Source organism: Diceros bicornis, chromosome 29 (genome assembly GCF_020826845.1).
Source record: "Diceros bicornis minor isolate mBicDic1 chromosome 29, mDicBic1.mat.cur, whole genome shotgun sequence".
Classification (NCBI taxonomy): domain Eukaryota; kingdom Metazoa; phylum Chordata; class Mammalia; order Perissodactyla; family Rhinocerotidae; genus Diceros; species Diceros bicornis.
This window is the reverse complement of record NC_080768.1, coordinates 28490393-28518337: the sequence shown is the minus strand read 5'-3', so window position 1 is coordinate 28518337 and position 27945 is coordinate 28490393. Positions and strand designations below refer to the sequence as shown.

Genomic DNA, 27945 nt, shown 5'->3' with positions numbered 1-27945 from the left:
ACATTACATTTTAATGAATGCTATAGATTTACTTTCTAGGAAATTACCACCAGTTTATACTCCCATGAACAGTATAAAGAGTGCTTACATTTGCAGAGTATTAATTATCCTTCAAAATCTTTGCCACTCTAAAAACTTTTTTTAAATGAATCTTATTGTTTATTTAGTGGGGTTAGAGATCTTTCTGTGTTGAAAATTTTTATTTAATCTGTTATTTTCTTGTTCATACGTTTGCCCACTTTTCTATTGTGTTGTCTCTCTATTAATCTTTTGAAGATGTCTATGTACTCTTTATATATTCTAATATATATGTAATTATGTTGTAAACTTGTCTCATGCACAATATACTTTTTACTAGTTTAACCTTCTGAGTTTTGTTTATCACACATTCTGACCTATTAAAATATTTATTTTATATGTAATTGACATCATATTTTTATTTTTGGTTTTCTGATTTCCAGTCGTGCTTAAAAACTACTTTCCTACCTCGCAATTATAAAACTATCCTTCCACGTTTTCTTCCAATACATTTTTGGTTTTATTTTTTTTTACAATGAAATTTATTGTATTTTGGTATAAAGAGGTATAGGGATCCACCTTTCCTTTTTTCTGCTGTAGCTCTCACTTTTAAGAACTACATCTCTATTTGTGGTCATATTTCCACTATAGCTTACTGTAATTAAAAAGTATAATGACAAATGGTTATAGAATTTAGAAAACTTCAACAAAGGTATCTTTTAATGTATTGTGAAAAAGAACCTCATGGTACTTCCCAGTGATATGATTATAACTTCATATGTGTCATAAATCTCACAGGCAATTTCTCATCATTAATTTCTGTTTTAATGTAGGTATTTTTGTGGTATTACTCAGCTATGAATGCTTTGTGAACATTTTACTTGCTAAATACACACTGTTATAAGTTCCTTTGTTATTACATGAAGTTCTTTATGAAATTTTAGGAATAAGTTTCTGTAAGTTATAAAAGAAAATTTGCTTTTCTTGTCTAGGTTTTATTTGCATATATTATTTTCAAGAATACGTATTTCACTATGAAGCAGGGGTAGTGGTTTGCTTTGGCTCCTGGGAAGGATTTTGTGCAACCTTTTTGATCTTTTCCCCCCAAATTCTCCACCTCATTCCCCTTTCCTTTCATTTTTGTTGTTCTATGTTAGAGGGAAAAGAAGCAAGGTAACAGTAGATAGAGGGAGACAGTTTTGGCTATTAATATGTAAATTCTATTGTTAAATATCTGAATGTAGGAAATTAATATAAGAAATATGTAGTCTATGAACATGTTTTTATTTATATTTAATTTTTCTATTTCTTAGTATTTGTCAGAATTCCAGTTTTTTTATGGCAAATAGTTTTTTTGTAAGGTTCCTAGACTAGGACAGAATTTCAAGCTACATCATTTATACTTTATTGGTATGTTATTCATCCTCTTCTCTTTTTGCTTTTTCTGCTGAGAACATATTTTAATTATCATTAGGTTATTTTTTGTTTTTTTCCCCCAAAGCCCCAGTGGATAGTTGTATGTCATAGTTGCACAGCCTTCCAGTTGCTGTATGTGGGACGCGGCCTCAGCATGGCCGGAGAAGCGGTGCATCAGTGCGTGCCCGGGATCCGAACCCGGGCTGCCAGCAGCGGAGCACGCACCCAACCGCGAAGCCACGGGGCCGGCCCATTATTAGATTATTTGATGAACTTTCAGTTAAAATTGCTCATGACATTTTTGTATTAATACTTATATTAATAGAGTAGTCTGTAGAAACACTTTTTCCTTGTATTTTTCCTTATTGTCTTATTATTTCCACAGAAAGAACATGCTCTCTGAATAACTGTACAGTGGCTAAAAGAATTGGAAAAGGAAAAGATGCTACTGTCATCTTTGAGCATTTCAGGAAACCTGTAGATCCATTTGTTCAAGAAAACTGTTCATGCAATACACTAAATTCAGAGATAAATCCTCCCGACTCAAATATTTCTAATTCTTATGGAAATGTGCAGAATGGAAATATTTCTGTGCTTGAAACACACAGTGGACAGATGGAGCACAATGTAGCAGAATGTGGAGATACTTCTCAAGTACATGCGCAAGATTCAGCTCTTTCATTTATTCCCAGTGATACCAGAGAAAGTGTTAGTGGTGACCTCTTGTTAGATTTGACACAACTTAAAAATATTTTAAGTGGTCTTTCTGCTGCTTTTCCAGTTCATAACAATATTGATTCGAGCACAGTTATTACTTCAAAACTCATCAAAGACCCAAGACTGATGAGGAGAGAAGAAAGCGTGGAAAAACATAATAATATTACAGGTTTAAATGAGATTTTGCCATTTCAGAAGAGTTTAGATGTTGTTAATTCAGAAATAAACCTAACATCTATGCCAATTAATTCTGTCTCCTCATCTAAAGTCATGCCTGGTGATCATGCTATTCTTACTAATTGTTTGGATGCCCCTGGCTTTGCAGTTTCTTTTGATGATTCACAGTCTCAGGCTCACACCATGGGCTCTAACAGCTGTAATTATACACCTTCTAATATAATTACCTTGGCAGGACAACATGAGGGCCAAGACAATTTTTCCTTCCCAATGTGTTTGTCAAATGTAGTTGCAGAAGTTGAGAACCAAAACCACAGCGAGGAAAAAGCCCAGAGATCCCAACAGAGAAGCAACATCCCACTTTTAATTGAACAAAACAGTGAGCCACACAACTCTTATGAATCAGTGAATACTTCCAACAAAGGGTACAATAGTCACGTCTCTCGGGAATCACAGTCCTCTAATTTAGAAACTAACTATCAGACTGGTCACCAGATGGCGACAGTTCTTCCACTCCAAAGCAAAGAAAGCATACATGAGTACATTCAAAATACTAGAAAGATGAGACACTTCACTGGCCCAGAAGACAATTTGAAACAAAGAGAAAAGCAAAATTGGTGGAAAGAAACTGATAATTATTTTACTAATGAAACAAAAATCAGTCCAGTAGATAATTACATTTCTTTGCACGAAGAATTCAAAGAGGTTGAGAGTCCTGATTCTTCTGGAAAAAATTGTGATCAAATATTAATTACACAAGAGTTAGAAATACCAAAATCTTCCACATCTACCACAAAGCGTAAGTATGAGCTAGATCATCTAGCTTTGGAGTTACAAAACAGTCTTACTCCAAGAGGAGGGAACCTTTCACAAAAGCATCCTCAATACTCTTTGGAATATGAAGATAACATTCATACAAGTTTTGGGATTTATCAAAACCTAATGGAACTGAAATTGGAAAAACCAAATCAGAATTGTGTTAGCATTATGACTGATGCTTTCCAGGAAGCAAAAGACATTCCTCCAGCCAAAGAACTGCCAATTGATACAGTTATTTCGTCTCATGACACTAAGACAGCTCGTGACAATTCAGTTTGCAACATAGCTAGAGAACATATATGTGTCCGTGGAGAAAATCAAAATGATCCATTGTCATTAGAGAACATTCAAAGAGACTGCAAAGAAACTTCTCAAATTGACGATAAAGGTCAAGATTATACTCAGTTCTGTAATGCTCAGTTGAACAATGATATACACCTGAATATTGATTTCAAAGAACAAAGAGATAAAGCAAACCAAAATGAGGCTAAAGAAGAAGACATTGCTTCATCTGCAGAAAACAGCATAGAGGATATATATGGAGATGAGAAGCAGAGTTTTCATACAAACAAAAATTTCACCAATATGGGTGAAAGGAGGAAGAATAAAAATTACAATAGTGTAGAAATTCTGAGTTCCGAAGGTTTTTGTACTACGTTAAATTTGACTTGGGGAAAAAAGTGTGTATCAACAGAAACTGCATTGTTAGAAAGTGGAGATAGTGTCAGTGTCATAAAACAAAAAGATATTCAAAATACTGGAAGGAGTGTAGAACATTTAGCTTCCACAACATTTCCTGTGATTTCAGATTCTTCAGTGCATGTAGCCTCAAATGCGGCAGTACAGATAGCTGATACTGTGATGCCTGCGTTAGGCACAAATCATGAGTATCACCAGAGATACCAGTTTAAAGAAACTTGTTCTTCTGAGAGTCCAGATTTTGGTTTGTTAGTAACACATAGGGTTTCTGATTGTGAAATGGATGTGGGTAAAAATAAATTACACGACTCGTGTCATCAATCAATAAGTGACAACCCAGTTCTTCTAAGTTTTGAAAATGAGATTGAAGTTGGATCAGAACAGTGTGATTATGCTTTTCTATTTCAACAAGATACTCATAGCCATGGAAGTGTACTGTGTGAAGAATTTGGGGCCTCATATGAGGCTCTGAAGTCTCGTATAGATTGGGAAGGTCTGTCGACAAGCAGTAATGGGGAGACAGAAGTTTTAAAAAGCACCACAAGAAGAGAGAACAGTGATCAGCATTACTCTGAGGAAAGTAATTCTCTTTATTCCACTACACAAAAAATCAAAGCACAGCTCTTCAACCCAGTTTTACTTCCAGATCTTCAAGTTAGCATTACTAATATATTTATGCCAGGAGACAGTCCCACTGTTGAATCCCTTGCATTGAAAGATAATTTTTGCAAATATATAACTGAAGCCACAAAACCAGAAATAAATGAGGAAGAGGGAGAAGTTCCAAAGTTTAGAATTTACTCCCAGTGTTCTGGTGAAAATTTAGATTATTCACGTGAAGATGAATTTGGTAACATGAGGCATGACTCAGAACCAGTGAGTAAATCTGAAATCTCACTTTCTTTTAACTTGAGTCGTAATACACATGTGAATCAGATGTCTGAAGAACAAAACAGTGAACCTTTGCTTACTGAACCTTCTAATGTCACAACAATAAATAACGAAAGCAGATGTTCCTTGACAAGGTCAAAAACTGATTGTATTGATGCTAGAAGTAAGAAGGACACAGAAGCAAGAATTAGCAAAAGAAAGCCACATACACTTTTTAGGGACCAGAACATACCACGTAAAGATTTAAGACATCACGAAATTAGTGAGAAGCAGCAGCAGCTAACCAGTCAAGGCTCATCTGAATGTTTTTCTGCGTTATCCCAAGGACGAATTAAGACCTTTTCACTGTCAGAAAAACACATTAGGAGTGTCCTGGATATTCTAAATAGTGAAGCATCTTTATGCAAAAGCAAACGTCTTTCCAGAAGACTTGACAGAGCTGTTCTTCACTTAAAAAAAGCTCATAGAAGAGTTCACACATCTTTGCAGCTTATAGCTAAAGTGGGAGAAAAGAGAAAAGGCCCATTACCAAAATCATATGCAATAATATGCAATAATTTCTGGGAAAGTTGTGACCTTCATGGTTATAGTTCTATGTCTGAAAGAAGATATTATTCTCCTAAGCATTTCTTGTCAAAAAGAAAATACGACAAACCAGGAGAGAAAAGAGCTTTGGGATTTGAAGTTGATAAATCATTAACTCCTGTATCAAAACACAAGTCTTATAAAACAAGTGGAGAGAGAAGTACAGAGTGCCTTTCTAAGAAAAATGTGGCCAGCAGTGTCTCTAGAAGTCATACCACTATTCACATGAGAGAATTTTGTGATCAAGAGTATCCTGAATCACAGTTACCCCTGTGTTCCACCTCCCAAAGTACAAGTCAGTCAACTTATAACAATAGCAGTATGAGAAATCCAAGATCATCAGAACTTCAACCCTTTTCTGGAAAAACTGGGTGTTTGTTTTCCCTAGGATGCCCAGATGCGAAACTAACTAAAAAAGAAAATCAAACTGACAAAAAGTTTTTATCTAACATTAGTAAATATGAAGAGCTTGAGAACCATTCAGCACATAATATTAAAGATGCAACAAAGGAAAACAATTCTGAGGCTAATGAAGTAATAAACAAAAGTAATTCAGTATCTGTAAGTTGCATAAAAGAAAACAATGTAAGTTTTAGCACAGACAAAAATTATGATGCAACTTGTATGGCTGACGCAAAGGTGAAAACTGACATAGTTATTTCAGTCTTAGAATCAAATGTGAAGCACTTTTTAGATGTTGATATCTACAAACCAGATAACCTTATTTTATCTGGTTATAAAGGCAACCTGGAAGTAAATTTTCCTGTAGAGAAATGGATAGCTCCTAATGAGAACTCCGAACCAGGCATTATTACAGGAAACTTCTTTATGAACCCGTTAAATCTAACTCTGATATCAAGTAAGAAGTCTAACAGTATTCCTCAGTTATCAACCACTTTAGTGACAGATAGTGAGGGAGAATCTCACTATTTGGATAAACAGAGAATTTTTCCTATCGATTCTTTTGCAACATCCACCAGTGTACCGCCCTATCAGCAAGAATGTGGTGGAAAAGAACTTCTAAAGACAGAACAGTGCTCTTCAAGTAATTGCTTCCATATAGATGGAAATGAAACAAATGTTATTGAGAATTCTGAGTTGGGTCTCACATCAGTAAATGAAGAAAATAAATGTCATGGGGAAAATACAATGAAGAAACTGTTCTCCAGTGATAGTTCTCTGCCCTTAAAAGACAATATAAAGGATTCTTCTTCCAAAAAATGTATTTCCAAGAAAAACATTCAGGACAGAAAAATGTGGAAAGTTAAACAAGCAGAACAAGGAAAAGATTTAATTCACAAAAAAAGTGTGCCTGAAGGATCAACTGTTAAGACTGAGCACAAAAATCAAAAGAATAAGATCTTAGAAGAATCCTCCTGCTTAAGTGAGAAAACAATTAAAAATAACTTGATTGATTCTCATCTAAGCATTAAAAATGCTACTGAGGCAGTCTCTTTGAATAACACAATTTCTAATCAGCCTAACAAAAGAGAGAAAGAACGGGGAGTTAAAGTGAATAATGACTCTCATTCTGACTCTATATTGCATTCAGAAATAGCCTGTAATTCCATACCAGGCGTTATAGGAATGAATCATATGCCTGTTTTACATGCCCACTCTGCAACTTCCAAAATCACTACTCCTCAGAAGAAGCCTACATCATATGTGAATGAATTAAAAGAAAAACATTGCTCAGCTAATCATTCGGCTCTTACAGTTAGGCTTACTCAAATTTTGAGGAGGGCAGATGAAGCATCCTCTTTGCAGACTCTACAGGAAGAAAGGAATGTTTGTCGAAATATTCTCCCTTTATTTGTTGAAGCATTTGAAAGAAAGCAGGAATGTTCAGTTGAACAAATCCTGATTTCAAGAGAACTATTGGTAGAGCAAAACCTGTGGAATAATTGCAAACACAAATTAAAACCGTGTGCTATTGACTCCCTGGTAGAACTCCAAATGATGATGGAAACTATTCAATTCATTGAAAACAAAAAAAGGCTCTTAGGAGGTGAACCCACATTTCGAAGCTTGCTTTGGTATGATGAGTCGTTGTACAGCGAGCTGCTTGGCAGACCACGTGGATTTCAACAACAATCCAATTTCTATCCTGCTTTTCAAGGAAGGTTAAAATATAATGCGTTCTGTGAGTTGCAGAACTATCTTGATCAATTAATTGAATTGTTTGAAGAAACTAAAAGAGAAAACAATTCATACTACGCGTTCTTAAACTACAAACGGCAGATTAATGAGTGTGAAGCAATAATGAAGCATTGTTCTGATTGCTTTGACTTTTCTCTTTCTGTTCCATTTACCTGTGGAGTTAACTTTGGAGATAGTTTAGGAGACCTAGAAACATTAAGAAAAAGTACTTTAAAACTGATAAGTATGTATGGAGACTCTCCTAAAGTTGATTCCTATCCGGGAAAACAAGACCATCTGTGGATTATCATAGAAATGATTGCCTCAAAAGTTAATTTTATCAAGAGCAATGAGGCACTAAGTATTAAAATATCTCTTTATGGTCTGGAACATATCTTTTTTGATGCTGCAAAAAGTCTTGTTTGGAAAGAGAGGAGACGATCTTTCAGCAAAAAATACTCGGGAAAGAAGAACAAAGAAATGCTACTCAGAATGAATCAATATGCTTTTTCTAAGTTGCAGAAAATATATGATACGTTGTCTAAAGATTTAAGCAGTGAACAAAATTCCAATATTGGGTTTGAGGAGAATACTATAATTGCTTCCAGAAAGTCAGATGATCTAGTAAACAAAGCAGCAATTAGCATAGGAAACTGTAGGTTTAACAGTACTTTGCTTTCACACCCAGATATCTGTTTTATTAGTGAAATATTGGATCAGGCTGAATTTGCAGACTTGAAAAAATTACAGGAACTCACCTTGAGGTGTACTGATCACTTAGAAATTTTAAAAAAATCCTTTCAGAGGCTGCAAGAAGATAACATAGATAATATTTTCATCACTGAAGAAAACGTTGTGGACATGTTGAAAAACCATAACCACGAGGCTGTAATTTTAAAACCTGCAGCCATTGAAACCTATATTGACATTGTCATGCTCTCTGAAACAGTTCATTTTCTTAAAAACTCAATGGCAAAAAAACTAGACAAACAGAGGTTTCGAGGTATGCTTTGGTTTGATTTGTCACTTCTTCCTGAGCTGGTTTGCTGCCAAGAAAAAATGGCTTCTTTTTCATTTCTTAAAGATAACTCAACAGATTGCCTTTGGAGAGTGATAGAGACTTCTATTTCTGAACTTAAAAAAGATCTGGATATTATCTACAAATATAATGAAGCTGTTAATTGCTCTTATGCTCTTCATTTGTTTTCAAGAGAACTTGAAGAACTTTCAGAAATAAAAAAACTTCTAAAGAAATCTAAGTATTCCATTTCCACATATATTGACTTTGTGCCTTATATAGCATCCATAAATTATGGAAGCACTCTGACAGAGTTAGAATACAACTACAATCAGTTTTCTACACTGCTCAAAAATATAATGGCTGCCCCTCGGAAAGATTTAGGGAAAATGGCCCATATTATGAAAGTCATGAAAACTATTGAACATATGAAGATAATATGTGCTAAAAATGCTACATTAACCATTTCCTTTATCCTATGCCAAATGCTACATAACAGAAAGAAGACTTTCCAACTGAAGAGAAAAGAAAAAATGAATATTCATGTAAAACCTAGAAAGAGTATCAATAAATCCAGTACTTGTATGAAGGTGCCTTCAGTTTCAGAGTGCATAATGAAAAACGTTTCAAATTCCTCTAAAAAACGACCTTTAGCTGTAGACAAATGGGAAGACTCTCAGGAACAAGAGAAAAATACTACTGTTTCCAGTTGTAAAAAACAAAAGGTAACAAATATTTTAAAACAAATGCTATGTAAGTATTCTTTTTGAGAACAAGTCTACTCTTTAAGTAAGCATACAAACACGTAGTTTGCAGAATTGTAAAAATTGAGAATGCTTTAAATATTGCCTTGCAAAATGAATTTACTAACTAAAATATTGGATTAAACAATTCTTATTATCCATAAAATTATATAAATGATTCTATATATGAGAGATACCTTGCAAATGTTTACTTTTTTTTTTTTTTTCTTTTTTATTTTTCCCCCGAAGCCCCAGCAGATAGTTGTATGTCATAGCTGCACTTCCTTCTAGTTGCTGTATGTGGGACACGGCCTCAGCATGGCCGGAGAAGCGGTGTCGGTGCGCGCCCGGGATCCGAACCCGGGCCGCCAGTAGCGGAGTGCACACACTTAACTGCTAAGCCAAGGGGCCGGCCCACAAATGTTTACTTTTAAACTTACAAGTTAAATAAATTATTTAATTTAGAAAACATTTCTTGGAAGAATGTGAATTTTAATAACTTGTAAAGGGAAAGTCCAATATTATGAATGTGAGTTAAGTGAGTGACCACGTATTTATTGAGTTGCTTCTATATAACAAGGCTATACCCAATGCAGTGAATATTAAAAACTGGCTAATGGAGCCTGTGTTCTTAACCATTATCCAAATGGAGAAATAGGACACATATTTTTAAATAGATGATTATGAAGGAGTTGAAAGTCCTACATAAATATATTTTATTTAACAAATTTCATGCAGCATTTATTATGTACTTGGCACAGTTCTAACAACTGTCAAATATTAACTCTTTATTTCTCACAAAATCTATATGATGTAGGCACTATTATTATCTTATTTAAAGGTATGGAAATTGAGGCATAGAAAGGTTAAGTAACTTTCCCAAGGTCACAGAGTTAGTGAGTGGGAGAGCCCAGATGTAAAACAGGCAGTCTAGCTCCAGAGCCCATACCAACAGTTGCCCTACTCTACTCTCAGAGGCTTCTCTTAAAATTTTTCGAGAATTTCTCCTTTCACTGTATGCAAAATGAAAAGTAAAATTCTTTCTCAGCTTACCCTAATTGTATTCATTAAACAAGTTTCGAGATTAAGAAACAGATCATTTATTGCACTGTTTATATCAAAATGCTTAATAAACAACCAGTTTATAAACATACTTTTAAAACACAACAGGAACACAAGTTTTGTACTCTACATTGAGTAAAGTGCTTTTTCTTAAGAAGAAAAGCAAAAAAAAAAATTAGACTGTTAGAGAACGTTTATTAATTTCATGGAAGAACACAGACCAAAGCTTTGCCTTAAAGGAAAAAATGTTATCAGATGAAGGTGAAAATGAAGAGGGTAAGTTATGGAAAATAGGAGCAGACACAATGCTTATTGACATTGTTTGAGAAATGAGTTTAAAATTAAGTCTAGAACAAAAAATTTAACTTAGTGGACAAGACTAAGCTACGGATGGAGAAGAATAATGTTTTAAATTATAGAATGTCTTAAATATAGGGCTAAGGAGTATGAACTTCATTCCATGTGTATTGAAGGGTAGTGTCCTGTGAAATATGTTTTTTCAGTGATTTAAAGATTAGAGATTCTGAGTACAGTTAGAAGTAGTGAGTCATCCAGGTCTTAGAAAAGGGGCTGTTTTACAGAATAAGAAAGGAAAATTCATATTTGACAGACATTACTTCCAGTGGGGCTTAGTGACTGGTTTACTGAAAAGAGTATAAAAGAGGGAGCAGTTATCAATGGACTCCGAGATTTGTTGTAAGGTGTGGAGACAAAAAGAATGTTGCAAATTGCTTTTTAAAAAAGTTTCTCAAAACATTTATGAAATATGGGAAGTCCAGCAGAGTCACTGGTTTCTTTTGAAGGAGAAGATCATTAATGAATGTACTTTTAGACAATGTGTTTTAGATGATGACAGAACAAGCAATTGCAAATATCTGATGTTAAATAATAAATATTTATATGATATTTTAAACCATCACCAATGTAGGGTTTTTTTTGTATCTTTTAAACATAGATTAACATGAAAGATGTCACAGAAATCAACAGAGAAATAGCAGCATTCAAGCATCCGAGGTAGGAGTTGCCATCAGCCCTGTCTGCAGAAAAACTAAACAGAATTGAGTACATATTAAGGAACAAGACTAAAACATTTATTTATATACCTCTATTGGATCATACATGTAACTTAGGGGACAAGAGTAAGCTAAGGAGGGAGAAGGTTGTTTCAGATTATGCAGTGTGTTAAGTGAGGCCTAAGGAGTTTGAACTTTATTCTGTAAGTATTGAAGAGTAATGTCCTGTGAAATGTGTGTTTTCAGTGATTTAAAGGTAAGGAGATTCTGAGTACAGTTAGAAGTGGTAAGTCAGCCAGGGCTTAGAAAAGAGTGATGTTTTACAAGATAAGAGAGTAAAATTCATAGTTTACAGACATTATTTAAAGAATTGATGGGGCTTAGTGACTGGCTTACTAAAAAGGGCATAAAAGAATAGGACAGGTGATTAGATTGAATTTGAAACTTAGGATTTTATATATGAGTCACATTTCAAAATTGATTAAAAAGATATAAATTGCCAACTTATATAACTAAGTGGAAACTTAGTCATAGACACGCACACACATTATAAATACACTATGTTTCGTGAAAGGATGTTTTAACACCATAATATAGGAAGAACACGATTTCAAAATAAAAGCTAATTCTTTAAACTGAATTAAGTATTTTTATGAAAAACTCCCTACATTATTTATATGTTTCTCATTTTGACATGAAGTGGCACCACTGGACTTGTTGACCCGTCTCTTGTTTAATTCAGCTCTGTAAGATTTTCAATTTATGACAAGCTTCATTTTTTTCCATCTTTTTTTCCATCTTATGAAGGAGAATGAGTAATAGGTAATAAGATAAGCATCTTCATTTCTATCTTATTTGGTTTTGCTTCTTTAAATACAATATTTTATTTACTGCATTTCTAGAATCCTTTTCCAGGCGCACATGACTCTTGGAATGTTGTCTAGTGGCGTAAGATGTATATTTCCAAATGTATTGGAAGTATATTTGAAATGTGGAGTATATCACCTTCAGCAGGAAAAGTATCTAAATTCAAACCAAGGGAGTAAAACTGGGGAAATACATTACTTTTGTATACGGCCAATAGAAAGAGAAAATGTAAATCAAGAACTCTTCTGAATAAAAGTTTTAAATATATATTTATATTAAAATTTTGTGACTCTGTATATTTAAAGTTTTTTGTATTTATGTGTTACATTTAATAGGACTACAAGATCTCATCCTGAAACTGAAAATGAAATAGCACCAAGTTCATCTGACAATCTGAAAAGAAATGATGTATCTCCAAAAAAGGTGGAAATGCACAGATCACTACCCGGCTCACTTTTACCTTTAAAGAACCTAAAAGATACTTGCACGTCCAAGTCAGAGGGCAAAATAGATTTAGCTAATATTTCATCTGATACTTCAGAAGATCTTACTGGAAAACAGGGAGACTTAAGTAGCATGAAGAAAAGAGATGTGAATTTTAGTGCTGCTGAAACCGAGAGTCATGAGCAAGATTGTTCTTTTGCAATTTGTGACCAGAAAAGTGTGGAAGGCACATTTTCAAAAGACCGTGAGACACTTTTACAGAAATTTCTTAAGAATTCCCCAGATCCTCCAGAACAATCTTGTCCCTCACACGTAAAACCAGGAACTGATGCTTCCCTTCTGCCTGATGCATCAGTGCTCTCAAAGCCTATTTTTCGTTTTGTGAGGGATATCCATGCCAATTTAGAAATGAATGACACTGTCTTTGAACTTCAAGATAATGAAATATTAAATTCATCTGTTAAAAATTGTACATGTACAAGTTCTCCAGAGCCCATATTTGTCCAGAACAAAATTCCTGTTCTGCACATAAGTAAAACACAGCCTGCAAAAATTGAATCAAAAGAAAAATATATAAAGGATACTTTGAATCCCAGTACTATACCTGTTGAAGCATCTGGGAACATAACCCTTAATGTGAATCAAACAGCAGAGTGTTCTTTTTCTGAACAACAGAATAATGAAAATTCAAAAGTCCTAACTCAGAATGCTGCAGCGTATTGGAATGAACTTCCACAGTCTGCATGTACCCCAATATATAATTCTTCCGAGCACTCATTTGGAACTTCATATCCTTACTATGCTTGGTGTGTCTATCATTACAGCAGCAGTAATGGCAATTCCATTACCCAGACATACCAGGGGATAACGTCGTATGAAGTACAGCCATCTCCTTCTGGGATGTTGACTGCAGTTGCAAGTACTGTCCAAAATACACATTCTAATCTTTTGTACTCTCAATATTTTGGTTACTTTGCAGGGGAGCCACAAGCAAATGACTTTGTGCCAGTGACTGGGTATTTTCCATCTCAAATGCCTATTTCTTACAATTTTCAGCAGCCGATTTTTTCACAGTATGCCTCCTATCAACCATTACCACAAGATGCATACCCTTATCCTCCTGATTCAGGTGTGCTTCCAGAAGTTCCTTGGACTTCTGGTGAGTTTCACAAGTTTTAATGCTTGCTTCACTGAGTCTTGACTTTTATCTTTGTACATTTATGTAAATGAAATTTACAACAAGTGATAATATATAGCAGTCGTTTTTCTGTGCACGTTTGTAGAATTGTTCAAATATCAGGCAGAGTTGAATTATGTTGTCAGGTGGAAATCTAGTTGTCAAAGATTGAAAAAAAAAAAAGAATTGGTAATGTCACTAATCTGTCCTTCAGTAAAACCCAACCTTAGGGGATAGTTAAGTAAATTATAGTTAATCTATACTGTGAAATATGATGCAACCATTAAAGGGTTTATAAAAGTTTTCAATGACAGTTTTTAAAACTGTATCATATAAATTTACCTATGTAAATAAAGAAATGCATAGGAATACAGAAATGAAATACACCAACATTTAACTTGTCTGCCTCTGGGTGATAAATTTTGGGGTGTGTGGAGAGTGTTTTTCTGTATTTTCTAGATTTCCTACTGTGAACATACATTATTTTGATAAGTGGAGAAAAAAGAGTAAAAAACCAAGGTAGGAAAAAAACTTCAATCAGATAAAGCAACCTTTCTCTTTCTGTCAGTATTCTAATATAATATCTCGGTGTAAATGAATGGAATTAATTGAAATGTGTTGGTAGAACAACTTGGTAGTTCGCCACTGGAACTTAAAAATTTTTCTATTAAACGTAATTCTATTTGTAAAATATAATGATTAGAATATAGATTTTTAAAATTAAATGTATATTTACCAGAGGTAAAGGAAAATTTTAAGAAGTTAGTAATTCTGCAAAAACTGCAGTTATCCATTAACACCCAACTATTCTACCATCAGAGGTAAAATATACTGTAAGTAAAATTAGAGAATTTCTTTTAAATTAAAAGTTGTTTCCCAATCCTGGGTTCTCTTACAAATAATTAGAAAAAATTAATTCAAGTAATTGATTCATTCATTTATCTGAATTGTACAAGAAGTAGCCTGTTAACAAAGTTCTATTTCTAATTCAGAAATCTGATCACAGCAGTTGGGGCTGGCCCGGTGGCGCAAGCTGTTGAGTGCGCGCACACTGCTGCGGTGGCCTGGGGTTTGCTGGTTCGGATCCCAGGCACACACCGACGCACCGCTTGTTAAGCCATGCTGTGGCGGCGTCCCATATAAAGTGGAGGAGGATGGGCACGGATGTTAGCCCAGGGCCAGTCTTCCTCAGCAAAAAAAGAGGAGGATTGGCAGATGTTAGCACAGGGCTGATCTTCCTCACACACAAAAAAAAGAAAGAAATCTGATCACAGCAGCACCTCTACATTGGAGTTGCCTCTGGTGCCCTATAACCAATAGGATAAAATTCAAGTATTTTAGCTTGGAATGCAGGGCCCTTCACAGTCCTATGTATACAGCCTCATCTCCCACCACTTCCACCTCTGTATTCAAGCCACATTGAACTTCTTACTGGTCTCCCAGGTGACAGTTCCTCTTGTACTTCCATAGTACTTTGTGTGTGTGTTTCTCACATAATAAGGCATGTGAGTAATACGTGGTGTGGTAATTATCTGTGTATCTTTCCCTTCCTCCCCTGCCCCACCCAAGAGTTTAAACAAGACGGGAAATTTTTCACTTAAAACAGAACCTGAAGAAAAATTATAGAGGGGAGAAAGAAACAGGGGTGGCGGTGGAAGAGTATATGACTTTCTGATTAATTTGATACATTGCTGCTGCTGCTGTGATAAACACACCAAGCATAGTAGATGGGTCAAACTTATGAATTAAAGTAGACTTTAATTTCTAAAACAGGAAATCTTGAATGTAATTGTTTCTTTTTTTTTTTGTGAGGAAGATTAGCCCTTAGCTAACATCTGATGTCAATCCTCCTCTTTTTTGCTGAGGAAGACTGGCCCTGTGCTAACATCCATGCCCACCTTCCTCTACTTTATATGGGATGCCGCCACAGCATGGCTTGACAAGCGGTGCATCGGTGCGCGCCCGGCATCCGAACCTGAGAGCCCCGGGCTGCTGCAGCAGAGCACTCGCACTTAACTGCTGCACCACCGAGCCGGCCCCCAATTGTTTCTTAAAGGTTCTCATAGTTTGAGCTTTCTTCTGTTCTTAATAATTAAACTATTCTGATGATAAAGATATCTCTCAATCTATCAAGTCCAGCTTTGATTCCCAAAAATTGTAATTGTTACCTCCTTGGTTATATTAGTCAAATGAAAATAAAAGGAAAAGAAACAATTATCTACTTATTGTAGTATCCAAAAATAACTCTAAAAAAATTAGGAGGCAATAAGCACATCTTTTAGTTTTCATAAATGCAAATAATCCATAGAGAGCGCCTCTCACACTTTTAGGAACTACGTCTTCTAAAGATATGAAAATCCCTATGACCCATCTATTGCCATTTTGCTCATGATGCTTGTGTTCAGCACCATAAATGGAACTAAACAAAGGGGCTAAATGAGCCCTATGTGCCGGATACGTTACATCCTTTTTTCCATTTAATTCTCACAAGATACCTGAGAGAGATGTAGAGATATTATTGTTCTTTTACAGATGAGGAAATTACTCCTTGGAGAGCCTTAAATAACTTTCGCAGGATTCCATGGCTAGTGAAGGGCAGATGTGCAATGTGAACTCTGGCTCTAGCTTAACTCGGGTCTTTCCACTATAGTATTATGTACCATTAGTTTGCATCATTAATTTGTCTCAAATCTTTGTGGTTTTTTTCTTCCAGTTCCATGGCAACAAGAACCCTTTCAGCCAGGACGTTGAAAATAGTCTTCTGTCTACTGAAATAAAGGAGATTTAACAAGTTTTTCCAAGTATCTTTTACTTACGTATTTTTTTATTTTAACATTTTTAAATATATAATTTTTACTTATAAAATATATTTTGATAGAGAACTTTATTTGCATATTTTTAGTGTTGGTCCTTGAGTAGAGATTTTTAAAGTTTTATATTTGAAGCAGTTTTGGTTCATTATGTTGAAATTAAAGCACATTTTAGCACCTTTTTCCATAAGAGCCCTTCCACAAGATTATTTCTTTTGTATTTGTATTTCACGATTTAAATGGTTCTTTTAATGATTTTATAGCAAATAATAAGAAATAATGTCTTTAGCTTATGCTGTTAGTTTAGTTATATTTCAGTAATTTAAATAATGCAGCAAAAATACAAGTTTTTTAATGCTGTGGGCATAGATTTCTTTTTCCTTTGCAACATTCCACAAAAGTAAAAAATGTCTTTGTAATAAACATCATAGAACAACAGAGGTGTAGTGTGTAACTATTGTCTTCAGCAGCCTCTCTGCTCACCGACAGCCATTCCTGTTTTCCGTAAGATCCCAGTCAGAAAGATCCCACACCACTAGGTAGACCTTTCTCCACTGCTCGTGGGCACTAAAATATGACAAGAGACTTGTATTGGCTGAGTCTAAACAGATAGCAAAGCTTCAGTGTTTTCTCAAACTTTTTATGCTAGCAAACTTTTTATATTATCTAGCATAGGCTTCCAAAGAGAGTGTAATTCAGCCCAATTTATTGTACAGTTCGTAATTTTTCAATTTAGAAAAACACTAAGAACCCCCAGCTTGAGCCTTTTTAGTCACATTAACCAAATAGGATGGAATTCAGAATACTTAGAGTTCTTCTCTAACAAACAGATCTTTAAAAGGGGAAAGTCAAGCAAAGAACTGCAACTAAAAGAAATAGGGAATTTGAAAGAGACTACAGAATTAAAGCAGTATGGAAATAACGTATATTTTTTTGTCCATATGGTTGTTTTGTTTGAAAATAGTCTGTAAGAGTCAGAACTCCTGAACAGGTATAAAGCAGTAATATCAACTGTTATTCAAAACAGTGACTTTGACGCAGCCATTTGGTTTATGTTTGATTATGGAAAGATGTTACAGATTTATAATTAAAAATGTTTTTAGGTAAACCAAAAGTTAAATATTCTAATTAAGGACACTTTCTTCAAACAACTTTCAGATTCTGTTGATACTGTCTTTGTGATATTTTTATTTCATGAGGTTTAATTTCTTCAAAAAAAAATGAAAAAAACCTCATATAAATATTGTTACATTTAAAAATCTGCACTTTGAAACAGAACATGAAAAAATGGAGCATTTTCGTTTCTTGCCCTTCACATATGTGTTTTGGTTCTAAAAGTAAAAATAAAATTTGAGCAAACATAAACAAAACTGCTTGTTTGTAAACATTATTGTTTTGGAACCTAAAGGAGAATTATCTGAATAAACTGAATTCTTTCTAGTTTCAGGAGGTTTTTTCCTTTTATGTTTCTTGACTAGTAAGCAAATACATGGGTAGTCCTTGGTTTACACATACACATTACGTGAAAAACAGCCCACAGAGAACTGACTGAATTAGGTGACCCAATAAACTGCCGGAGCGCTCCTTCCACTGCAGCCGCTTTTGCCGCCTTCTCCCTCCCTCCTTGCCTCTCGCTCCTACCAACCTCATGACTGCCTGGAGTTTCATAGAACGAGCCAGAGTCTCTGCCCTCATGCAATTGTCATTCCAGTCAAGAGAGACAAGTAATAAACATGTAAGTAATTCGTTTCACATCATAAGAAGTGATGTGTGAAAAACAAAGTAATGGAATAGAGAATGACTGCATGATATACAAGCTGAGATGTTCAGGGAAGGCCTCTTTGAGGAGGTAAACTAACTTTCACATTCTTATATTTTAATTGTATCGCTCTGCCTTTTGTTAATATACATAATGTAAAAGTACCTCTAAAACTTGAGTTCTGAAGCTAGCCAAATAGAAGGCTATGCCTCCATTTTCCCAATGAGAAGATTCCCCAAAAAACAGTTTTTTGGTAAATTTCAATATATAGGGCCAGCCCGGTGGCGTAGCGGTTAAGTGCTCGTGCTCCGCTGCTGGCGGCCTGGGTTCGGATCCCAGGCACGCAGCAACGCACCGCTTCTCTGGCCATGCTGAGGCCGCGTCCCACATACAGCAACTAGAGGGATGTGCAACTATGACGTACAACTATCTACTAGGGCTTTGGGGAGAAAAGAGGAGGATTGGCAGTAGATGTTAGCTCAAGGCCGATCTTCCTCAGCAAAAAGAGGAGGATTGGCATGGATGTTAGCTCAGGGCTGATCTTCCTCACACACACACACACACAAAAGTGTATATATAAAAAGGGATATAGATGAAATGTTTAAATGTCAATCATATGTTATATAAATATTTTAAATTATTTTTTACCTCATTTTGTAGAACAGTTTCATTCAGTGTCCTCTCATGCCTCATTGACATCACTGTCTTGGTTATCATTAGAGACTTTTTGAGCCCCGGGAAAAAGTTTTCCAAAGCATATCATCCTCACTTCTAAGTTGTTTGAGATATATGCTTTTTATACTTTTGATTGAAGTCATTTTAGGCTAATTTCTTCCCCAAAAACATTCCTTAAAGTAATAACTTAAGTCTTCAAAATATAGTAAAGCTCCATATTCTTTTCAATGGGGATAATGTTAGGGGAAAAAAAACTTATAAAAAAACTTAGGCATATGTGGTATTTTAAAACTACTAAATCTTTTTTTACAGGCATAGTTTGATTTCAAGTCATACAATATTGATATTGCTTATTATGATGAACTCCCAGTTATCTGTGCAGTTTGAAAAATAGAATTGTGGAGGAAGAAAATTATTCTATAAGACAAACATTTTTTAAATTAGTTCTGATTAATACAATTCTAAGAGCAGTGACTGCAGATTCCTAGTTGGCAGTTGCTAATGAAAAGAAACTGAGAAGGTAAGAGGTTGTTGATTGCTAATGCAATGTGGAAATAAAATTTAAAAGAACTTGTTAGATAGAGATTATGAATTTTGTGAGGATATTAATCCTACTCATTTCTTGGGGTGTAAACTCTGCTGTCTGCTTTGTTGTTACCCTCGTATTTCTGAATCATACAAGCATTAAAGAATCCCTTTGGTATTTGTAGGAAGTCTCCTTTGAAATATCCTATGGAACTCTTAATATACACTGCATTCTAGTTTGTTGTCACAGGAAACTGTGTTTATCTTAGGATTTGTAACTCCTTTCATTTTAAAGTCTAGTTTCCTTTATTGTCTATGACAGATTCATTTCTTTTTTTAAAATATGAGAATCTGTTTTGAGAAGGCTGGTCTAGTCAGTTGAGCATGTTTGGTTAGTTACAGATTGTGTTTACACTCAGCAATTATTGCACATCTGACTTGTGCTAAAAGTATGCTATTCTGTTTATATGTGTGTGCATCAACTAATCTTTATTATCAATTCCGTAAAGGGAACTATTGGTTTATTTTATAAATGAATTCATTCAGAAGGCCCTTCAAGATATTTTTGCACCTCATATCATCTTTGTGAACATCAGTTAATAGTTTCCAGTATTGTTAGTTTGCAAAAAATATAAGATCTTTCTTAAATCTCTCTCCTTTGACATATTACTTCCTTTTCTAATTCCAGACATCAGCTTGTGTACCTGATACATAATCCCTTCATTTAAAATTTGAGTGTAGACTGTACAGTGTGAATGTTCACTGTAGAGTAATTTGAGATTCTTGTATGTGTGATTAAGAAACAAGTGCTCTATGTGCATACAAATAATTCTAGTCCTTTGGCTAAAATTATTTTAATTATATTAATAAGTGAATGTGTTTTGCATATTGGGAGTTATGCTAAATCAAGTAATTAATGACTGATAACCCACTGATTCCCAACCAAGGTGTTTTGAAACCATGTCTGAATATTAATGAAAACATCACTTTCCTCAAAATTGACTCTGTCCCCACTTTATCTCTTCAAATGTTATCCTGAAGCTTATTCTGCTCCGTATCCCTTATGAGAGGCAGGCTCTCTACCTTCCTTCCTTCCCTCCCTCAGTATTTTCAGAACTATCCCAAGACCATTCACTTCAGTCACAGTTTCTTAGAGCTGTGCCTACCTCTTAACTTTTCTTACAGATCAACTATACAAAATAAAACAAAGTGATGTTTTAGATATGCCATCTATTGAAAATGCACACATAGAACCTGCTGAGTCAGCTATGTTACTTTTGTGGTCTTTCAGCAATTTTTCAGGGCAAAATATTAGGACAAACTAAAAACTAACTTTCTTACCCTGCTTTCTGGGTTCTTGATCCAGGAACCTGTAATAATGAAAAAGTTTCTCCTATAACCTTCTGCTGGTACCCATCAAATGGCAAAGTAAAAATAATCTGTTAGTGAATGATACTTCATCATGAGTGTTTCTTTTGGACATAAGTCAGAGTGAAAAAAAATTCAAAGAAGATTTGAGGGTGGGAATGACAATAATTCGCTTGCTTTCATAAAGACAAAATGAAAATCATTCCATTCAATGTAAGTACACTACCAAGTTACAAACAAGAAATGTTTATTGAAACACCTCCTCTTGCTGAGCTCAGCAGTATGGTGGACATTTGGGACTGAAAAATCAACGAGACATTTCTGGCTGGAAAGGAGCTTACAGTCTGTTAGAGTGGGAGAGGCATGCGAGAAACCAACCATTGAAATCAAGTGAGGTAAATAGTGTGATAGATGTTTGTGCTTGGTGCTATAGGTCTTAAGAGGAAGACAGTATAATCATCCTACTGGATTTAGGAATACTTACAAGACAACCACAAGCTGAATCTTGAACAGTCTTTTTGAGTTATACATGCTGAAAAGGTGAGATTAAGGTCTTTAGATGGAGGAGACACATATGATTATAACTTAAAAGCATTCCACTGACATTGTATTTGTGGATGTATGTACTATGGGGTAGTAAAAGAGACACACATCACACCCCACCTCCTATGGAATGTTTTAGGTTGATAAAGAGAAACAATAGGCTTCACATTCTTGACAAGATATCCATTTAGCATGGTGACTACATTATCTCTTGGCCCAACCCTGGGTTTGCCACAGGAGTGAAAGGAAGTACAGGCATATCTCACAAAACATATCGCTGGTTCAAGTTTTCCCAGTAGAACTTTTCTTTCTATTTTTTTTTAATTGTGATTACACATAAGAGAACTTACTGTCTTAATCATCTTTCAGTGTCCAGTAGTGTTAAGTGTATTCGCATTGTTGTGCTGATCTCTCCAGAACTTTTACATTTTGCAAAACTGAAACTCTAAACCCCTTAAACAACTCCCCTTTTGCCCTTCCCCCAGTCCCTGGCAACCACCCTTCTACTGTCTCTGTGATTTTGACTACTCCGGATACCTCATAAATGAAGTCATAGGGTATTCGTCTTTTTGTGACTGACTTATTTCAGTTAGCATAATGGCTTCAAGGTCCATCCATGTTGTAGCATGTGTCAGGATTTCTCTCCTTTTTAAGGCTGCACAATATTCCATTGTATATACAGTCATGTGCCGCATAATGATGTTTCAGTCAACGTCAGTCCACGTAGATGACAGTGGTCCCATAAGATTAATACCATATAGCCTAGGTGTGTAGTAGGCTATACCATCTAGGTCTGTGTTAAGTACACTGTATGATGATGGCACAACAACGAAATTGCCTAATGACGCATTTCTCAGAACCTATCCCCATCAAGTGATGCATGAATGTGCCACATTTTGTTTATCCATTCGTCCCTTGATGGACATTTGGGTTGCTTCCACATTTTGGCTTTTGTGAATAATGCTGCTATGAACATTGGTGCACAAATATCTCTTCAAGACCCGGTCTGCAATGCTTTTGGATATATACCCAGAAATGATATTGCTGATTCATATGGTAATTCTACTTTTAATTTTTTGAGGAACTACCATACTTTTTTGTAGTGGCTCCACTGTTATACATTCCCACCACCAGTACACAAGGGATCCAATTTCTCCACATCCTCATGAACGCTTGTTATTGCCGTTTTTTCTTATAGTAGCCATCCTAATGGATGTGAGATGATAATTCATTGTGGTTTTGATTTTCATTTCCCTAATGATTCTTCTTGACTTTATTACCCAAAGTTCGTATATATTCCTTGATGTAGTTTCAGCCAGTTTAATACTGGAAAAAATATTGAAGTTCCCCAAACTTGATGTAACATTTTAACAACATGATGTACAGGAAAAGTCTTGTTACATTCCAAATTCATAGAATGTGAAAATGACAGACATTTTTTAAAATGCCCGAGTGTCAAAAACAGGATAGGTGGCTTGATATCACAGCTAATACTCAATGTGAACCTTTCTCAACTATCGTATGTTTGTCTTAAAGGCTTTGTTCCACATTTAACCTTTCACGTGTAGCCCTTAGTTTGCCTGGTATATTATGAATCCCACACCAGATGAGAACACATTGAAGACAATTGTGGAGAAGGAGGCAAAGCCAGTGAGACAGTGATTATGATAGACAAGAAGATACCTCTATGTATAAAGCTACTATTTATAAAACCATATTGTTTGGTGATCAGAAAGCTATGCTTTAAGGATTTTATATTCAAACATGATAGCTAGTTACTTGTACATGGATGATTTATCATGTTTTTGTTACATTTTAGGAAATTGGTTGGAAATTTGGGGTTGACGTGTGCATTGTAGTTTTTCCTATTTAAAAAATTGGGAAGTGGGCTCCTGTTCATGCAGAATGACTAGTATTCAGGAAAGGCTTACTGATTTATCCTATTTGTTTTTTATCTTATCCAAGTTATCTATTTGGATCGTAAGAACTAAAAAAAATATTTTTGAAACAATCATAAATTTACAGCAAAGGTCGAAAAACTTTTACTCTTGAACCATGTAAGAGTAAGTTGCTGATTTGATGCCTCCCCACTCCTGAATACTTGGGTGTGCATTTCCTACAAAGAAGGAAATTCTCCTCCATAACAATATAATCATCAAACTCAGGAAATTAACACCAATACATTACCACCATCTAATCCTCAGATCCCATATAATTGTCACCATTTGTCCCAATAATGAGTCTTACAGCAAAAGGACCCAGGTTAGAATCACATGTTGCATTTCATTTCAGAAGTTTCCAGTCTTTCCTTGATTTTTATACCTTGACCCTTTTGAAAATTACAAGTTAATTTATACATTGTCTCTCAGTTTGGGGTTGTGTGATGTTTCCTCATGATTACATCTTTGACTTTCCCCCTGCTTTTCACAGTGAATGAATATATATACTAAGAGCTAATAAACTGAAATGTAGACTTGGGAGTAGGAAATGATTTAAGATCCAAAAAGGAAAATAAAATGGATTTGAGAACAAAAGTTTCTAATCAAAGAACTCCACAGAGAGATGGCAGACTGAGAGACGTTCTTTGCCACAAATAAAACTGACTAGGGATTAATATAAAGAACATACTCCTGGAAACCAACAAACAAAACAAAAATAGTAGGCATCCTGTGATTTGAAGAGGCAAATCACAGAAGAGAAAGCCCAAATGGCCAACAAATGTATAAGGAGATCTTCAAACTAACTAGTGCAAGGGAAACGCAAATTATAATGAGATACCACTGTACACTCGTCAGAACAGCAAAAAATTAGAAAGGTGGAAAACATCATTAGGGAAAGGGACAAAAGATTCATACCCAATACTATACATTAAAAGTTAGTTACAAATTAAATACAGTAATGATCACCATTTAGTGAAAGAAGTTAGGAACAAAGAAATGTGTAGCACAGTACCAATATATTTATATGCATATGAAACATACTATATATTTTGTGTGTGTGTGTGAGGAAGACCAGCCCTGAGCTAACATCCATGCTAATCCTCCTTTTCTTGCTGAGGAAGACCGGCTCTGAGCTAACATCTATTGCCAATCCTCCTCCTTTTTTTCCCCAAAGCCGCAGTAGATAGTTGTATGTCATAGTTGCACATCCTTCTAGCTGCTGTATGTGGGACGTGGCCTCAGCATGGCTGGAGAAGCGGTGCGTCGGTGCGCGCCAGGGATCTGAACTCGGGCCGCCGGTAGTGGAGTGCACGCACTTAACTGCTAAGCCACAGTGCCGGCCCCATGCTGTATATTTTACATGGATTATTTTTAAAATTATCATGTGACTACAGCAACTTAAAATTTAACTTTTTGAAAGCGTTTCTATGACAATAAGCTAAATATAGTTGTAACCAAGACCGTAAATGTCATAAGTTCAACTGTCAAAAGATGTATTAAAATAAAAACTTAGTGTTACACTATTCTGTCACTAATTCCATGACACTAACTGGGTGTCTTGCAATTCATTTCAATTCTGACACTACATGGAGTTAGCACAGACCCCACAAGTGAGTGCAGAGTCCTCCACAAGACTGTCCCCACGTCAGGCTCCAGCCCCGAGCTTCAGGTGTACCCCAAGTAGGCTACAAATTCAGGGGTTCCCACAACCCTTTTAGGTTCAATAATTTGCTTGAACAACTCACAGAATTCACTGAAACACTACATTTACAATTATAGTTTTATAAAGTTACACAAGTCAGGAACAACGAAACTAAGAAACACATAGAGCAAGTTCTTTGGGAGTGGAGGGATATGCAGAGCTTCTATGCCCCCTCTTCTTCTGGGATCCAGGCGCCTCACCCTCCCAGCACATCAACGTGTTCACCATCTTGGAAGCTCCATAGAGCTTTGGTGCCCAGAGTTTCTACTGGGGTTTCATTACATAGGCATGTTTAATTAAATCATTGATTACATGATTCAACTCAATCTCCAGCCCCATCCCCTCCCCTGAGGTCAGGCTGGCCCAAAGTTGGCTGACTTGTCATATAGTTGGTCTTTCTGGTGACTAGCCCCCATCCTGAAGTTTTCTAGGGGCCCACCGTGAGTCACCTCATTAGTATAGCAAAGACACTCCTATCTCTCAGGAAATTCCAAGGGTTTTGGAAGTTCTGTGCCGGGAACTAGGGACAAAGACCAAATATATTCTTTATTATACCACTGTTGCTTATAAAAGACATTGTAAGTGGAAAAATAAACCTTACGGTTTAATATTGGACAAAGATTTACCAATTGTCCGGTAGAAAAGAAAACTAGTGATAATAAGTAAAGTTACATTAAGGTAAAACTTGAGAGTAGTAAGTTATAAAGTTAATATTATGAATACATAAAATATTAATATATTAACAATAATATTGTGTAGTTAAAAAACTAGAAAAATTTTTAGCAAAAAAATTTTAGAAACTCAGAAATAGACTTATTATGGGATATTTTTCACTTTATTGGCCTGTGACAGATTTAGTAGATTTAAATAAGGCCATAGAAGTGAAACCAGGGACCAGCTTGCTTTAGCTATACTCAGTTGGTTGTCTGTTTGCAAAAGTAGTTAGATAATGCATTAGTAAAGCCCATCCTATAGATAACATCTCTGATTCTTGGGTCACCATGGTAACAGGTGCTTACGTTTTTCAGGAATGAGAGTCGACTCCTTGTTCAGTTCGGGTGGATACAACCACTGACTCATCAACTGGGCCTGTGTGAATGCCCCATAGGTGATCCTTTGACATCAGGGGGCTGGAAATTCCACCCTCAGATCATGCTAACACCACCATTTTGTGAACATGCCTCCTATGGAGAACCATGAAGCTTGACTATGCTTGTGCAGAACATCAGTTACCTCACTCATCCTCACCTCCAATCACCTATCCCCACACTTCAGACCACCTTGCCCCTTTATCCCATAAATATCCCTAATCCCCATTGTCAGGAAGGCAGATTTGAGACTTGTTCTCCTGACTCCTCACTTGGCTGCCTTGTGAATAAACCCTTTCTCTGCTGCAAAAGTCATCATCTTGGTGATTGGCTTACAATGCAGCTGGCAAAATGAGGCCGGTTCAGTAACAAGAAATGACAATATATAAAAATAGATAAACCCAAAGTAACTTTTGCTTTTCTAGCATTTCAGTGTTATTATCAAGGGCTTTGTGTGCAGAAACAGGGAACATTTTCAGGTGATTTAATCTCAGTATCCAGTGACTCACAGATGATTGCTGAATATTCCTCTCAAATGTTCTCCATGTTTTTGTTTTACATGTATCCCCAAAAGCAGCTGTCAGAATCAGGATCTCAAGCAATGCATCAAGTGAAATCTTTTGCTTCTATCAATATTTTATATATTTATTTACTATATTTGATTCTTAACCACAATATCTTCTTGTACCATGCTCACAGTTGTAAAACATAATCCCCATGTTATTCTCTCCCTATTTGATTACCACTTTTTCATTATTTGTATCCAGTACTTCTGTTTGATTACTCTTGAGGCACTTCTAGTTTTCAATTTCCAGTCACTCTTAGCTTCCAGATCTTGACTTTCAGAGATTATCTCAAGCCTAACTTTTAAATAATAATTTTATTTTTAAATAAATAATAACCCATCCAATTCTTGACATTTACGACCCAGCTTGCCAGTCCGTGTCAGCATTAATAAATGTACCAGTGTGTTTCTTAATTACCCACTAGGTTTTTGCATCTTAATTTCCGTGAAGGATCCTGTGAGAAAACGTGCATAGGTGAACTCTGAGTAGATACACGTGTATATTTGTGACACACTCTTCTTTGTCTCCCCAACAGCCAGTATCCCTAGTCATAAATGCATTTCTTTGCTGTTAACCAAACCCCAATTTTGTTCAGATACTTGGAAGGAGATCCCTTGAAATTGGGGGACAATACATCCCTGCTCCACACCTAGGAGAGTATTCATAATTAAGCCAATCATAATAATCTAGTTCTGGAGAAAAATGAAAAAAGGAGAAATGCAAAATAAAATGTTGAGATATTTCTCGCCTAACATATTAGCACAATTTTATTTTATTTTTTATTTTTTTATTTTTTTTGTGAGGAAGATCAGCCCTGAGCTAATATGCATGCCAATCCTCCTCTTTTTGCTGAGGAAGACCAGCTCTGAGCTAACATCTATTGCCAATCCTCCTCCTGTTTTTCCCCTAAAGCCCCAGTAGATAGTTGTATGTCATAGTTGCACATCCTTCTAGTTGCTGTATGTGGGATGCAGCCTCAGCATGGCCAGACAAGTGGTGCGTCGGTGCGCGCCCGGGATCCGAACCCCGGGCCGCCAGTAGCGGAGCGCGTGCACTTAACCGCTAAGCCACGGGGCCGGCCCCCGGCACAATTTTAAAAGCTTGACCATGTACTCTGTTGGAGAAGCTGTGAGGAAACAGGCGCCCGCATACAATGCTTGTAGGAATGTTAAATTGTACAACAT

The 27945-nt window shown here is 35.7% G+C and overlaps 1 protein-coding gene across 1 annotated transcript in view; it reads left to right on the top strand.

Annotated features, from left to right (window-relative positions):
* TEX15 (testis expressed 15, meiosis and synapsis associated) overlaps positions 1–18025 on the top strand; it is a 98707-nt gene extending 80682 nt beyond the window's left edge. Inside the window, exons 8-11 of the mRNA XM_058525161.1 lie at positions 1820–9204; positions 11240–11298; positions 12500–13767; positions 16499–18025. Of these exons, the coding sequence (XP_058381144.1) occupies positions 1820–9204; positions 11240–11298; positions 12500–13767; positions 16499–16536 (8750 nt within the window). The 3' untranslated portion in view covers positions 16537–18025. The remainder of the gene's footprint in view (positions 1–1819; positions 9205–11239; positions 11299–12499; positions 13768–16498) is intronic.
* The last annotated feature ends 9920 nt before the right edge of the window (positions 18026–27945 follow it).